The 17337-nt window shown below is 41.1% G+C and overlaps 1 protein-coding gene and 1 long non-coding RNA gene across 8 annotated transcripts in view; one reads left to right on the top strand and one right to left on the bottom strand.

Annotated features, from left to right (window-relative positions):
* Positions 1 to 17337, top strand: part of osbp2b (oxysterol binding protein 2b) — a 55738-nt gene that overhangs the window by 26072 nt on the left and 12329 nt on the right. For 6 of the 7 annotated variants that reach the window (XM_077520841.1, XM_077520839.1, XM_077520844.1 and 3 more), the window contains 4 exons: positions 8482 to 8732; positions 13276 to 13474; positions 16743 to 16866; positions 16973 to 17039. In XM_077520841.1, the coding sequence (XP_077376967.1) occupies positions 8482 to 8732; positions 13276 to 13474; positions 16743 to 16866; positions 16973 to 17039 (641 nt within the window). The remainder of the gene's footprint in view (positions 1 to 8481; positions 8733 to 13275; positions 13475 to 16742; positions 16867 to 16972; positions 17040 to 17337) is intronic. The other variant, XM_077520840.1, reaches the window with a different exon arrangement.
* Positions 7361 to 15396, bottom strand: LOC144018565 (uncharacterized). Its single transcript, XR_013283468.1, has 4 exons — positions 14938 to 15396; positions 13363 to 13604; positions 13143 to 13300; positions 7361 to 8652 (listed from the first exon to the last, which is right to left on the bottom strand). It is a non-coding gene; the product is annotated as an uncharacterized LOC144018565 (long non-coding RNA).

Raw genomic sequence — 17337 nt, 5'->3', positions numbered from 1 at the left:
CAGAATGGAAAGTGTGGACAGTCAATTTGTAAGGAAATTGGTCAATGCCAGTTCAACAAGAACTGGCTCGAAATTCCCGACTTTTCCAGCTGGTTGGATAAGGTAGCCGGCGATAAGCACTCTATTCGTTGCAAAGTTTGCAAAAAAAAAAAAAAAAAAAGATATAAATTTGGGGACTTTGGGCGCAAAGGCCCTCGAGTCACACGGCAAAGCCGGAAAGCAAAAGCTTGCTATGACAAGCGTAGTAGGTCATCAGCCGATAACGAGCTTTTTGTCCCAGCCTAGCAACTTCCAAAGCGGACATGGTTTTGAGAATCAAATATGTGAACCCCCCCCCCCCCCCCTTTTTTTTTAGGGGTCTTTGGTCAGTCGTGAAGTTGGTCTTAAAAAAAAGGTCTAAAATTTCACTGAGTGATTCCTGCAAGAAGCCTGTAAATACACACACTAATTGACACAATGAGACAGCTGGGCAAGAGACAAGTGGACACATGAGGAAGGGCAGGCAAACACAGGTGGACATGACAATGCTTGACAAGACTAGGGGGGCACACAAGGACAACAACGCAAAACAGATCATGACTGAACTTAAAGAAACATGAGGACAAAATCAAATTAAACCAAAATCAATCCAAACCCAACACAAACCATGAACATATGGTTGAATAGTTGATAGTAAACCTCTATTAGGACTATACAGACTTGCAATTAAGAGAATATTTGGCTACTCCTTTATATATATCTTTTTTTTTTATCAATAGAAACACTACATTGACAAAATTTTAAAGAAACAAATCAGTTGACTTGAATTGAATTTCCTTGCCATCTTCTCAGCACATAATGAAATGCTACAAAAATGAAACGCATTGCTTTATTGCACCAATGATTCTTCCCTCCTTTCTGTTGGGCTGCACAGCTTTGATAGGCATTGATGAGTTGCTTTACATGCTCTCATTTACTTGTGGAGAGCCGCGTGCTACATAACTGGCTTTAACCTCTCATCTCCTCTGTCTGTCTCCTTGTGATGTATGGAGCCGGTTAGCAATTACTGGCCAGTATTACACGTCAACCCCCCCGGAGACCCATCCTCTCATCGACTGTGTGTGCGCTTGCCTCTCTTTGTATACGCTCATATATTCGCTTTCTCCTTCACACCCCATAAAAGCAGCACTAAAAATACTCGGGCATTGGGTGTGCAATACAGGAAAAATAAATGCTACATCTTTTAAGGTTGTCTTAAAAAAAACTAAACAAGAACGTTTAAAAAAAAACATTTGTATAAAAACTTGTGGCCCACCCATGTTTGGGTAGACCAAATTTCCTGGATTCCACTCATTTATATCAAACAGAGGACTGCAAACTCTTTCCCGATATTCAGTGTGTATTTCTGCTACCTGGATACTTCACTTTGTTAATGTACGACTATATATTCTATAAAGAGGTGTAATTACAATTCCCCAAAAAGTTACCGGTACTTGGTGTTCATCTCCTGTCATAGGGTGACATTTGAGCTGGAGGCTGCGCTCCACTTATCTGACAGCTTCTCCACAGGGACAAGCAAGACGAACCTCAGCGATGGGGCAACATTCTCCCAATTAGACTGCCAGAAATGTGTCTCTCTTGCCATTCTGTGTACAGAGCGCACATGTGCACTGTAATGAAGGTCAAAGCAGTGATGCTAACTTCCCACATATGATCTGTGAATTTGTATTCAAGATTATATTTACAGAGATTATGTCATCTTCCTCTGAGATGTGGAATGGTGGAAACACATGCAGGGTGTTGTCTAAGGTGCTATAGGGGGAGGTGGTCTGCCCTTGAGGCATGACTTGTGTGATAATAATGGGCTCCAACTGTTTTCCCATAGTGCTATTTATTTTTACAACAGAGGTGATTTTTCAGCATGCGAGCTACTTAGAAAATGTTAAAAATTATCAATTCAATTGTCTTCTGTTGAGCCAAATAATGCAGTCAAGTAGAACATTTCCTCAAATTGAGGTACATGTTAAACACACTGTGACTGGAGTACATAAAAGTGCTATATCAGTAGGGATGTAACTATATCCAAACGTCACAATACGATATTATCACGATATGAAGTTCACAAGAGGATAATTATCTCGATATTGTTGGGAGGTTGGTGATATTTAAAAAAGGTCACAATATTGTTCCCCCCCCCCCAAAAAAGAGCTCATACCCAAAAAAAAAGCACCATATTTTGCTTTGGTACATAACAGCAATGCATATAAATCACCTGCAATCTCTAATGACAATATGGAGGCGCTTACTTGTTAATGCACTCACACATTGAGTTAATGCGCTCACACATTGAGTTCCTTCACATATTGACTTGCTTCACAAGTATATTATGTTCCCCTTCATCTGACAATTAGCGTAGATTTTAACCTTAGAAGGGCCAAAATATCCCTAATGAAAATTAAATTGCACTACAAAACTAGCCACCAGATGGTGCTACAACTGCTCAAATGTAAATAAACCTGACTTTTATAACAGAGGTGTTGCTTTTAAATATAGTGAACGTGACGACAACGATATTGTGGCAGTTTGAATATCATGATATCACGATATTGTCCTTATCGTTATATCCATATATATAAGTGCACTACATTTACCATATATAATAGGGGTGTGAATTGCCCAGTACCTGGCGATTCGATCTGTATCACAATTCATAGGTCACGATTCGATCCAATACCGATAAATCCCCATATGAATCTATAAATCGAGTTTTGAGATTTTTTTTTAAACTTAAATTTAGAAACTACTGAGTAAATTGTAGATGTACACTGCCCTGTGTGACAATCAGGTGAGAAACAGCATAGTGAAGACTGATGATTGGCTGAATCTTTTTTTTTAAATGCCACACAATCCAACCCACTCTACCTTTGTAATCGACCGGTCAATCACGATTGACATATTAGGCACACTTGCTCTACAGTGATCCATCTGTTCGCATTAGTTGTTAAGGAAGAGTTCAGGTGAAAGCAGGTGAATTTTGACAGAATGGTTCATGTTTGCCATCTATCATCTAAATTAAAAGTCCTGTTTGGAGCAATTGAGACAAAATGGAATGCATTAACCAGCCAAAGCACTGTACAGTGTTTGCCCCGACCCAAAACAAAACAAAAACAACCAATAAGACGGATAGAAGGCATGACTGACAAGGTGCTAATCATTGTCCGTGCACTCTCAGCTACTCTCTTAGCTCACCCTCAGCTGCTGCTTTGGACTTCAGGAGCATTACCGAAACTGAAAGTCCACCATCAGTCACTCGACAGACTACAGACAGAAGCAGAGGGAAGGGAGCTGTATGTTCCATACAGACACTCAATTATCGAAGTGAGGCTGTGTTTCAAATCTTGCTAGTAGTTTTAAAACTGCATGCAAACTCCCCCTTCAGTTCTGCAATACGATTTGTATATGGTGGATTTGACTTTGAACATCAAAGACTTGACACAGACCCTGTTTATACTCTTCTTTGAAGCTTTTAACCCAACTCGCAGATGGCTCTTGAGTTTTTTGGTCAGGAAATTTTACAGCAGGCCTTGCTGCTATAAAAAGTCCCTGTGTGAACAAACATGCTTGTGGACATGTGACAGTTTATTTTAAGTGGCATTGCTGAGAGCTGCAAAACTCGCTGGCAGATTGAGGTTGTAGAGTCAGAACATGCTGCAGCAAAATACATTTGCAGCTCCCAAATGCTGTGTATCTTATATTGATTGTATCACTGGGCTGCTATCGACGTGCTGCTTGTTACCGCTGTGAATGTTACGAGGCTGAATGGAAAGTTGAAGCTCCGAGTGGGGACTTGGGAGTAACAATGTTGTTAAATTGCAAAATCAGTCCAAGAGCTGTGTCAAAGCATGTTTTTGCATTTATTTGACACTGATATTGCCTAATAATCCACATTTTTGCTTGATTTTCAGTAGCATGATTTACATATAGGTTATCTAAAATAACGATCGCCGTCTTTCACAATACTGAATAAAAATTGAAAGAGTACTGTATGGACATGCTTGTCATCAAAATCATCAAAATTGTAGCATAAAGAGAATGTTAATGTCATAACGTGTATTATTAGCTCTTTTTTTCTTAAAGAAAAAAAAAACACAAACAAAAATTTACCTCAAAAACTAGCGCTAATTAGAAACATTTTGCAATACCGTCCTGGCGAGAGTAAAACAAGGGGAAATAAAAGCAAATACAACAAACTGCACAATTTGATGCACAAAACGGTGCACAAAATGGTGATGAAGGGCAGAATCCTTGTAGTGCCATTAGGGGTGTGATGACGATTCGATTCGTATCACGATTCACAGGTCACGATTCGATTCGATACCGATTAATCCCGATACGAATGGTCACGATTCGATACCGATTAATCCCGATACGAATTTATAAGTCGATTGTTGCGATTTTTTTTCATTCATATTTAGAAAATACTAATCAGTAAGCTTGTAGAGTGTAAGATTTATATGAAAATGTATTATTTATTTATCTGAAATTTCAGTCTTATAGAGGTTGTAATCTGTTTCATGTTTGAACAGCATTAAAATAAAAATATTAAGGCTTAATGTGCCGTTCATATAACATCCTCCATGCTCAAGGTGTGAATCCTAAAAAACAAAAAACAAAAAAAACAATCGATTCTGCCGATTATTGAATCGATTCGAGAATCGCGCGATGTAGTATCGCGATATATCGCCGAATCGATTTTTTTTTAACACCCCTAAGTGCCATCCATCCATCCATCTTCTTCCGCTTATCCGGGGTCGGGTCGCGGGGGCAGCAGCTTCAGGAGGGAAACCCAGACTTCCCTCTCCCCAGCCACTTCAACCAGCTCCTCCGGCGGGATCCCAAGGCGTTCCCAGGCCAGCCGAGAGACATAGTCTCTCCAGCGTGTCCTGGGTCGTCCCCGGGGCCTCCCGCCAGTGGGACATGCCCGAAACACCTCCCCAGGGAGGCGTCCAGGAGGCAGCCGAACCAGATGCCCGAGCCACCTCAGCTGGCTCCTCTCAACGCGGAGGAGCAGCGGCTCGACTCTGAGTCCCTCCCGGATGACCGAGCTTCTTACCCTATCTCTAAGGGAGAGCCCGGACACCCTGCGGAGGAAACTCATTTCGGCCGCTTGTATCCGGGATCTCGTTCTTTCGGTCACGACCCACAGCTCGTGACCATAGGTGAGGGTCGGAACGTAGATCGACCGGTAAATCGAGAGCTTTGCCTTTTGGCTCAGCTCTTTCTTCACCACGACGGACCGATACAGCGTCCGCATCACTGCAGACGCTGCACCGATCCGCCTGTCGATCTCCCGCTCCATCCTACCCTCACTTGTGAACAAGACCCCAAGATACTTGAACTCCTCCACTTGGGGCAGGATCTCGTCCCCGACCTGAAGACGACACTCCACCCTTTTCCGACTGAGGACCATGGTCTCGGATTTGGAGGTGCTGATCCTCATCCCAGCCGCTTCACACTCGGCTGCGAACCGCTCCAGCGAGAGCTGGAGGCCCCGGCCTGATGAAGCCAACAGCACCACATCATCTGCAAAGAGCAGAGATGCAATGCTGAGGCCACCAAACCGGAACCCCTCCACGCCTCGGCTGCGCCTAGAAATTCTGTCCATAAAAGTTATGAACAGAATCGGTGACAAAGGGCAACCTTGGCGGAGTCCAACCCTCACAGGAAACGAATCCGACTTACTGCCGGCAATGCGGACCAAACTCTGGCAACGGTCGTACAGGGACCGAACAGCCCGTATCAAGGGGCCCGGCACCCCGTACTCCCGAAGCACCCCCCACAGAACTCCCCGAGGGACACGGTCGAACGCCTTCTCCAAATCCACAAAACACATGTGGACTGGTTGAGTGAACTCCCACGCACCCTCGAGGATCCTGCGGAGGGTGTAGAGCTGGTCCACTGTTCCACGGCCAGGACGAAAACCACACTGCTCCTCCTGAATCCGAGATTCGACCTCCCGACGGACCCTCCTCTCCAGCACCCCTGAATAGACCTTACCAGGGAGGCTGAGGAGTGTGATCCCTCTGTAGTTGGAACACACCCTCCGGTCCCCCTTCTTAAAAAGGGGGACCACCACCCCGGTTTGCCAATCCAGAGGCACTGTCCCCGATGTCCACGCGATGTTGCAGAGGCGTGTCAACCACGACAGCCCCACAACATCCAGAGTCTTTAGGAACTCCGGGCGGATCTCATCCACCCCCGGGGCCCTGCCACCGAGGAGCTTGCCTTGTAGTGGTACATAAAAAATCCTCACTTTTCATACAAAAATTGCACGTTTTTTTTTTTCTTCCAGTCATTAACATTGCATTGCAAAGAGAGGAGGCCATTAAAATTGGTCAATAATTTATCAAACGAACACCCACATGTGAGGAATGACCAATAGCATTGATTTGTGAAAAAAATATGAAATCTATGAAATTGTGACTTAGAAATTTCCATCTTGATATCAGTGATTCATAACCAGACAAAATCTTGTTCTCCAATCTAAATAATGCTCACATTTCCCCATACTACAATTACAATATTATGCCATTTTGGTATCCTAACAGCTACTTCCTCTTTGCCTTTAAGACACACAAAATGCCAGCATTAATTCCAAGAAAATGTAATTAGGGGTTAGTCTTGTTTTGGTCTCATGAAAGGATTTTCAAGACCAAGCCAACCTCCCCAATTTTCTCTTTAAAGTTGCTCGGTTGCTGTCACGCATAATCAAGTTTAGTCTTCTAAACTTATTTTTATTATTATTATTTTTTTATACATATATATATAATGGTGTTATACTTTTAGGATTTGCAAATTCTTGTTTATAATGTAGTTAGACAGTGTAGCTGTACTGCAGAATATGTCTGCGTGGAATCCCTGACAGCTTAGACAGCGGCAGAAGCTCAGCTGTCTCGGAGAATGTTGCTACTCTCTCGGTGAACTTTCGTTACCTCAATGAAAATGGAAGCTTGGGAATGCAGACACAGTGAGATCTTTTTTTGTTCCTCCAATCCTTTCTTACATTCCCCTACTCTTTCCTTTACTTTCTTTCTTCACCCTGTCATTACAGTATACCTGCTGCTCTTGACCAATCAGTTCAGATGCTTTGAACAGCAGTTCTTACATATGACAGTGTGGAGAGATCAGCTTCAGTTAAGTATGACATGGATACGTGAGCAGAGATTGTGTGGGGTGCTATTATTATGCAAGTCAACCACACACTTGCGTCACAATCTGGCACAAATCAGAATGTCTCATGGACGCGTTATTGGAAATTAATTTACTTGGGTATTTGATTTTCACATTTGATGGGTAGGCTGGCACTCCAGAGACCCGACTATTTGTATGCAAGCGATTAAAAAGCAATTTTTCCAAAATATGCCCCTTTAAAATTCAGCCATATGGTCTTGTTTTGTCATCTTCATTTATGAAAACACACAAGCACACATGCTTTTCTTTTTGGATTTATGAGCTCAAACACCAGCATGTCAAGCCAAAGCGGACTTACCCAATCAATTTCTTCAACAGGGCAACACAATGTTTTGTACAGAAACGGGTTGTCCTGGAGAAATGCAAATGCACATTGATTTTAAACAGGCACAGTACATATTTAGCATATTTATCAGTGTACTGAATAAGGGAGGTTTTTGTGTGTGTTTTTGTAGAACTCTGCATTTAATTCTTTCTTTAACTTACTGTAGTCAACTTGGATAGATGCTGTTTCGCAATTTAGTTGTATTGGACAAGAAATAAGGATGTGACACTGCTAATTTCTCCTTGTACTGTGTGTAAATATTCAGTTGTGGAATTGAAATTGTAAGAAAAAGTTGTGATAGAAGGTCTCTAAATAATTACATTTGATTGTTAATGCATATGGGTGTTTCCCTTTGTAACGCAACTTTGATTTCCATTTTATTTTGTGTGTGTATGCGCGTGTGCGGATGTGTGTGGGTGAGTATTAATGCAAAGCTGACACTGCAGCATTCCTGTTGTATGCCCTGTTTGACCTCAAGTAACCTCTTTTATGAGATGTTATCGCTGGGAAAGGCAGCCGTTACAGCAAAGCCTTGTGCATATGCACAAGTTATGTGACTCCAAATGCCCCTGACATGATTTACATGTACAACTGCTAAAGGTGCTAAAGGTTAGTTAGTGTATATCAGAGGACGCTATCTTATGAATTACACTCCCAGCTGATTGTGTGACAGAGAACACATTATTTTCTTGGTGAAGAAATAAACACTGGGATTGCTTCTATGGTTAGCTGTACTGTATACTTATGGTATTTAAGTATAGCAGTGCTGGTTATTGAGCAATGATAAAGGTTGAAGATTTTTAGATGCTAAGTTGGAGAGTCAGCAAAAAGTAACGGGAAGTACGGTGGTACAGAGGTTGTGCTTTGTGCAGACAAAATATCCGATCAAAACCATTTTTCAGTAAATTTCCCATCTTGTTTTCCAGACGACTCAGGAGACGAAGAGCCGACATCCCAATCGGACCGCAGCGAGATTCAGGGAACTTTAAAGATACTAGTCAGCAAGCTTGATGACCTCAGCACATGTAATGACTTGATTGCCAAGCACGGGGCGGCCTTGCAACGATCTCTCAGTGAACTTGAGGGCCTGAAAGTTCCTGTGGAAGGAGGAGAGAAGATCAAAGCAGTCAACGAGCGAGCCACCCTCTTCCGTATCACTTCCAATGCTATGATCAATGTGAGTAGCCTCTCGCTAACACACGCATGATGAGTGAGTTTGCCAAGAGGTGATCAAAATGCGTTATGAGAAAGAGTGTAATTCCCCCAAACTGCTCAGCAACTTCTACAAATGCACAGTGGAGCATCCTGACCAACTCCATCACATTGACATCCGTCATTAAAACTGCGCATCACATCTGTGGAGTAGCTTTCACACCACTACACCACATACAGTATCATAAAATAGCCCGGGAATTTGCAGGATTTTCCAGAAACAATCCCATTGAACGTTGCCATAGCAATAAAATGCTGGCCTCTGATTGGTCTATTACCTTTTGTTCAAGTAATGTAATGCGTAATTATCACAGCTATGCCAGGGCGCAGCAGCCCTGCTCACTGCCGGATAACCAAGTTTGGTCCCCGAGAGCCGCTAACTGTTTTCCATGTTTCTCTCCGCTAACGCACCTGATTCATGATCAGGATCGTTATCAGGCTTCTGCAAAGCTTGCCGATGAGCTGGGGTGTATTTCACAAAGGAGGTTCAACAAACCCAGAACGAGTTGACATACTCTCCGATAGGAAACGCTGCGTTTTCCGTTCCAGTCCAGCTGATTCCAGTGAGTTATATCAACGCTGAGTAGTCTCACCTGGACTTTAATAGAAGATAGATTCGTTGAGTCACCATGGCAACGGGGAAGCCGAGCACGGCGCCGCCCTCTGCTTCCGTGTTGCTTTTGTATTTTTTTTTTGCCCCTTTCAACCGAAAATCTTCAAATTTGAACATGTCTTTATTAAAACCACCTTGTAGAAAACCTGCTATACCGACCAGTTTAGGTTGATGGACCATGTTACTACGGTAACTGACCGAGAGCTTAAATGACCTCTATTTATAAAACAGGCAAGAGTTCCCTCTTATCCTCTGGTTTCAGTTACCTCCCTTTCTGAAACAAGTTTCCCACTTTTCAGGTTTTCTTTACCCGGGTTTCTCACTAAACCTGCTTTGTGAAATACACCCTTGATCATTTGATTCAGCTGCACTGAAGGAGGGAGACATGGAAAACAGGCTGGATAGCGGACTCGAGGACTGAACTTGCCCACCACTGATGTATTTCTTTGAATGCACCCCTGCAATACATCAGTAGATTTGAATATCATGGTTACGTCAACCGGTCCCACACAACTATTTCATTTGAAGTGGATGAATGTTGGATGACTAAAATTTAGCTAATGTTCTTAATAGGACTGCACAATATAGCAAAAAAATATCGACATCACGATATTGGCCCATGCAATATGTACATCGCAAAGACATGCAATAAGATTCATATGGAATTTTATGCTTTTATCTGAATTTGACTGGGTCAGACGTTAGCTAAAATGTGCACTGTCATCCAATAGTTGAACATTATCGAGATATAATTGCAATGAATTAAGAATACATTGAGTTTGATTGTTTTTCCGTATGAAATTTTTTTAATTCTTTCAATAGATAATAGAAATGTAATTTCTTTAGGTACATATTAAATATCGCAATAATAATCGATATCGCTTATTCAGCAACTATATCGCATATCGTGTGATTTTCCAATATCGTACAGCCCTAATATTTAATACTACATTATAGGGGTGTTAAAAAAAAATCGATTCGGCGATATATCGCGATACTACATCGCGCGATTCTCGAATCGATTCAATAATCGGCAGAATCGATTTTTTTTTTTTTTTTTAGGATTCACACCTTGAGCATGGAAGAATGTTATATGAACGGCACATTAAGCCTTAATATTTTTATTTTAATGCTGTTCAAATGTGAAACAGATTGCAAACTGTTTGTGTACAGTGGCTCACGGTTATAAGCCTCAAGTTTTAGATAAATATATTCATACAAATCTTACAGTGTACATGTACAAATTTACTGATAGTATTTTCTAAATTTGAATGGAAAAAAATCGCAACAATCGACTTATAAATTCGTATCGGGATTAATCGGTATCGAATCGTGACCATTCGTATCGGGATTAATCGGTATCGAATCGAATCGTGACCTGTGAATCGTGATACGAATCGAATCGTCAGGTACTAGGCAATTCACACCCCTACTACATTATATAGTTGTGGTGAATTTACCAAAAGTAATTGTGTTGCATTTACCTGATATTTTTAAATAAAAATTAACACTCCACTCCTCATCATGTTGAATTTACTTAACACTATTATGTAGAATTTATTTAACACTTTTTTTTTCTTTTTTACGGTATTTGAGTTAAATCAGCCAGATTGTCACATTTGCTCATTCAGTACTGATTACTTTACTGTATTATAAAACAAAGATAAACTGCAGCATTAGAGAAGCAGTATCATGTAACACAAATTTTAATTTTTGTTTAAAGCTTAATTTGTTTAAAATATGTCTAAATTATATTCCAAATATTGCTGATTTGCCTTTATAATAAGCAGTATGCACATCTTGTGAAAATGTTACCTTGCTCACAACACAAAATGTAAAGTAGGATAATTGATCCAATCATGCTGGATCTAATAGCGGCACAACAAGAGTTGCAAATTTCTGGATGAGTGTTGGGTGTTGAAGTGTACAAGCAATGACATTAAATATGATGGTGGGTGTGTGCGAGGGTGTGGAATAGCCACCTTCTCTCTTTCAAACTGAGCTCCCCCTGACCTGACTGCTGAGTGTCACAGCTTTTCTGGGTTGCAGTAACAGACAAGCGGACGACTGCACAAGGTGTGTTGACTGTCATACTTCTTTCGTGTTTTTATTATTCTGTGGTCACTTTTATTTCTTATTTACTGGGATTAGACTGAAAGTACTCAGATCTCAACATCATTTCCAGGATGGACTATATTAATATCCAAAACCTTTGATTGATTTTTAATCTCATCCTTTCCTTTTTTTTTTCTTTTTCTTTTTTTTTTCAACCATCGAGGGAAATTTCAACCAACTGGATTGTTATAATAATGCCATTAGCTTTACCGAAAATGTGCTCCTGACAAGTGGCCAGTGCTAGCTCAAACTCCCTGCGGTCATTTTACTTTCATACATCTAAATGGCTCCCTTGAAGGGGAAACGGCTTAGATTACGGAATGCAGGGACCCCATGCCGACATGCGGGTGCTCTTCCAAGAAATGGCGCCAACGCCCGTAGACAGGCAGTGATCTCTTTGGTATGACTATGGATGTCACTCTTATCCATTTAGGTGTGATGTAACTTCCCACATATGTCACACGTGCATGTGCGCGTGTATGTACGGCACGCGTGTGCACTTGCTGACTGATACGAGTGCTTCCCAGTTCAGTGGGTCTTTAAATGTCAAAAGAGTGTCATATTTTCATACCAGCAGCATCAGTTCCGGGACCGACTGGTTTTAGCCTTTATTAACCTCGTCGTCCATCGTCACCGGATGTCACATGCAGTCTGCTGCTCTTGGACTGGCGACTCAGCAGTAAAAATGTGGAACTAGCGTATGATTTTTAAATGAGTGTTGGTTTCGTAGTCACGTCTGCGGAAATGAACTGCAACTTCATCTCTGGCGTTTAAATTGATTGACGGTAGTTGTGGTGGAGACACTTCATGTTTGACCACTCAAGGTAAGGGGGAACGGTGCTTAGGTCTGTATTGGGAAATATTTTCAGATGTCTGCATTTTCAACAAAATTGTTTCTGTTGTTTGCTTTTTTTTTTTTTTTTACATGGAAATCAATTTGTTTTAGCCCACAGTATGTCAAAAATGTATTATAATGGAGAAACATGGGAAAATTTAACCAGCTCATTTCCAAATTTTGTTCAAATTGGAGTTTATCGATTTGTTGCTACATTTTTGTTGGCGTCTTTCATTGAATATCTAATTGTCTTTTGCATGTATACTTTGTAGGGTGAGACACCTGAATTGTTATTTTATTTTTATACATCCAGATCTTACATAATGTTAAATAGACATTTTCGTCATCAATGCAGTTTACTTGTATTTGCACAATCCTGCAGAACAACAATGAAAAGTCCTCCAAATTCATTCAATTCATAAATGCTGAGTTGCAATACGGCAGAGCCTTCTTCCAGTGGCCCTTCCTGTTTAACGACTGTCACATGACATTCACCTCTTGCATGTTGTCAGCTGTAAAATGTTCCGCTTGATTTACATTTGTGCTTACTGCGTGGCAGGAACATCAGGCATACGATAAAGTGCCAACAAATGCTGACAAGTCGTTTCTGTGTGATCTGAAGTAACCTCTTTGGCTCAGCAGTCAGAGCAGAGCACAGCAGGAATAATGAAGCCCCCCCCCCCCCCCTCCTGACTCAAAAGTCCTCTGCCGTGCAATCAGCGTTAAAGTGTAGCTCATCACTCACTCTGTTTACTTTGTTGATTCTGAGTAACATGAACAGAAACCAAAAAGGCATCATTCCTTTAATGTACCTGATATGTAGAGCGAAAAGTGTTCTCCCTGCGTGAATCTCGACTCCGACATCTTTTGTCAATGAAGAGGACTGGAAGTAAACTTGGACCGGACCGCAAGTCATAGCATTTGTTGCGCCTGTGATTTCCCCAGGCTTGTCGAGATTTCCTGGACCTGGCTGAGAATCACAGTAGGAGGTGGCAGCGGGCACTGCAGTATGAGCGAGAGCAGCGTACCCACCTGGAGGAGACCATCGAGCAGCTAGCCAAGCAGCACAATAGTCTGGAGCGAGCGTGGAGAGCGGCGCCGACACTTTCATCCAGCACGCCCAGCGCCCCGACCAACAAGAAGGGTGAGCATCAGTCACCTGCTTCTTTTTCACTTGTCTCGATAAGCGTCAGGTGGATCCAGTGTCACGATTATGTACAAACCTCATCATATGGTTTGTATTTGATTGTTATCCCGAGTTTCATCACGTCACTCTGTTGTGAACATAAGATGGTGTCAATATTTTGTGACTAGGGCTGGGTCTAAAATATCGATATATCAATATCGAATTGATATTCCTTTTCATAGCCCAATATCGATTCATAAAACCATGAATCGATACTTTTAATACAGTTTTTTTTCCCTGTAAATTGATGTGCCAAACAGGGCCCAACCGATTAATCGGCCGTGATTATAATTGACCGATTATTGGCCTTCAAACATCAGCCAAAACAATCGGCCAATTGAGCTTAAATGGACGATTATTTTCCCCTTAAAACGTTAGCGAAGAAAGCCAAAGTGTCCGACGCTGTGAAAGAAACTTGCGTAGCATTAGCAACTAGCAAATGGGTAGCGTATGTTATTTTGGTTATTCTGTTGTCCCTAAGCGTCCTTTAAGCTGTTTAATGACACTGCAGTTGGAGTTAACTGTAAAATTAAATACACAACGTTAAGAATTACATCCACTTTATTTTTAAAATACAAAACACGCTTCGTTTTTAAAAGATCGCTAGCCTAGCGCTAACAGGATGTTAGCAAATGCTAATGGGGAGTTAGCATCGACTTCGGGAGTGTTTTTCCTTCAAATAACGAATCGAATCGGGCCCTTCTGAATCGAATCGAATCAATTTTGGAAATCTGAATCGAAACCCAGCCATATTTGTGACTACCTCAAAAAGATTTTTTGTGAATTGTTATCAACAAAAGGAACATGACAATCCGTTCATGATAGTAATTTATGGATCAAAATATTTGTGAGGTCATCCAAACATGTCAGAAATATGTGCAATCCAAATACATTGCTTGTTTTAATGTGTGCATTTTTTATTTCTCAGAAACTATAATAATGCCGCTGGGTAACTTTGACCCGACAGTGTCTTTTGAATTGTCCGAATCATTTCAACCCATGTGTTATATATTTATTTCTCTGTACTGTATACTAGCCATGGGTCATTTTGACCCAGGGGGGTTGGGGGGTTTAAAATATCAGAAACAATCTTTTTGTTTTGTTTTGTTAATCATGCTAACAAACAAAGCCAATACTTCATTTATACTCTTTTGATACTTTTCCCTCCCTCAGGAATAGCAATAATATCCTTGGGTCATTTTAGGTTAGCCTAATTATCCAAAAGTTTCAGAAATGTAAAAATATTTCAGCAAACATTGTGTTTAATGATATTCTAATAATAACTCTGTCACCAACAATTCCAAATAATAGTTCCTCTCACAAATCATGCCTCACAGTTTTTTTATAAAAAAAAAAAAAAAAAAATCCTTTTAAAATATGCATATAAATACATTTTAATTGGATATGCTGATTATACATACCAAAAAAGTACTTTACCAGCGCAGACAGAATTGCCAGAGAAGCATGTATCATCCAGTCTCTAACCAGTAGGAGCATTGCCAATTTGACTAAGATGATTATATCTTAATTAGTGGCCATGCTCATAGGGGTGGGACAAAAAACCGATTCGACCGAACCATCGGTCGTCAAGGGGAGCTAAACGGCCGTATCGGTAGCAGACTTGTCAACCGATAAAAAATCCGCCAGGAATCCTTAGATACATTGCTTGTAAAGCTGTGGACCGGATATCGCGTTGCTGTGAATCGGTTGCGAGCGAGGCTTTATGGTTTTCATAACAATAGCAAGAGTTCTGCACCGTGCTCTACTTGTTTTGTTTACATTTCAGTAGCATCACCATTCAAGCTAATTCCGTGTTTACAGAGAGCTAGCAAAGTAGCGCTCAGAGACGCTTCATTCCCCGGATGTTGTAAACATAATGCAAAGACGTTACGCACCTTTTTTTTGGGGGGGGGGGGGGGCGCCTACCGTCAACGCCGTGCTCGCGACACGGCACGCGCGCTCGCGCGCTCGCGCGCAGTCGCGCACAACGAGTGACAACATGCAAATGGAGACAGTTAGCAGAAGCCGGTGCCGTACATCTCGGTATTTCCCATGGCTATCGAGTCCTCTCGGTGCACTTGTCTGTCCCGGGCCGGCGTTGGTACTGCGCGCGAGCCAAAAAGAATAACTCCCGTGACGATCCAATGCATGGATTCAAACGACACAGGTATGTCCCACAGCCAACACAGCAGCTATGCCAAAAGCAAACTGCAAGTATCTCATTTCTCAGTTTGTGGCTCCCTGTCAACGTATACAACTAGCATGAGCAGCAGATAGGAGAACTGAGACGTGCCCGCGATTACGTCATCAAACTCAAAATGAACGACAGCCCAAAAAACAAAACATAAACAGTGGTGATTCCGTGGTCATCATCGTGTCTCAGATAAAAAACAAAAAAGATGTCATACATTAACCAAAAATGAATGTGATGTCAAAGAAAAACAAAAATTGTTGATAAAAAGGGAAGGGCACTTTTGGAAATATTTTTGGATATATTAAGTGGTTAAAATGTGTTTGATAGATTTATTGTTCCATAAGGTGGCTTCATATTTCTTTTGGCTGGACGGTAGGTTTATTTCATGTCTTAAATTTATGATTCTGAAATACTTCACAATGTGCACATATTCTGTTTAATTGTGTTGGTGTCTTTTTAAAGGTTAAATATTTATATTTCAAATTGAATTATCAGCCTTTTGTTTTCCTGATCCTGATTTTGAATAAAAAAACAAAAAACAATTATAACTGTCAATAACGACTAATAAATATTTAAACTGATACATTTTTCAGTCATATCGCCCAGCCCTTTATTCGGTCCATTTAAATAATTGATTCAAAATATAAAAATATAGAAGACATTGTTGTTGTTCATTTTAACACATTTGTAGATACTGTAAAAATTTGTGGTGTTTTAAGATTAATGTTTACAAACAACAAATGTCACTATAAGTTTTGAAGATTGAAATTAATCGTATCGAATCGAAAATTGTATCGTTCCCAAACTTAATCGAACCGTATCGAACCGTTCTGTTCTGAAAGATAATCGTTTTTCAATCAAATCGTAACCTGTGTATCGAGATACATATCGAATCGGCCTCATGTCAAAGATTCCCACCCCTACATGCTCACTCCTGAACTAAGTAGAAGCATATAGGTTACCATGTGACGCGTGTGTTTGGTTTGCTTTTTATATATACTGTACATACAGTACTGTTTATCCTTCTGATAGAAGGGAGTGAGAGGCCGCTCAAAGGAGAGGCGAGTGATGAAGATGAGGATACCGAGTATTTTGATGCCATGGAGGATTCCCCTGCATTTATCACAGTGACTGCCACTGACAACACACAGCACAGGTCTGGACATTCCCACATGCTATTTTTGTCTCATTTTTGTTGCTTGTGCTTTGTTGCTGTCAAATCTCCTGTCAATGGGATTGAGCCTTCGTTGTGTCTTTTCCAGGCGATCTCAGAGTAGTTTGAGTGGAGCAAGCGGAGGCAATTCCTACGACTGGAACCAGGACGACCATGTAAGTCTCTTTTCTTCCCAAAGAGTCTAACTTCGTAGCTGTGACATTTTGAATTGCTGAAATGTTATCAATATGGCCCATTGCTTGTTACACACTCAAGTCAACCAACATTCACGCGCATATGAGGACTTGCTTGACTGTGTGTACGCTCTAATCCAAACATTTTGGAGAGGTCAACAGCCGCGTAAAAACCACCATTTGTTTGGTCACCCCTTAGATTATTCAGAAGTTCCGAAACTGCATTGCAAATTGACAATGTGTTGCAATGTTGCGCTCTTTGATGTGCTATTTAAAGATA

This window comes from Festucalex cinctus, chromosome 5 (assembly GCF_051991245.1).
Source record: "Festucalex cinctus isolate MCC-2025b chromosome 5, RoL_Fcin_1.0, whole genome shotgun sequence".
NCBI lineage: Eukaryota > Metazoa > Chordata > Actinopteri > Syngnathiformes > Syngnathidae > Festucalex > Festucalex cinctus.
Note: the sequence above shows the minus strand (reverse complement) of the source record. Positions and strands in the feature narration are given on the sequence as shown.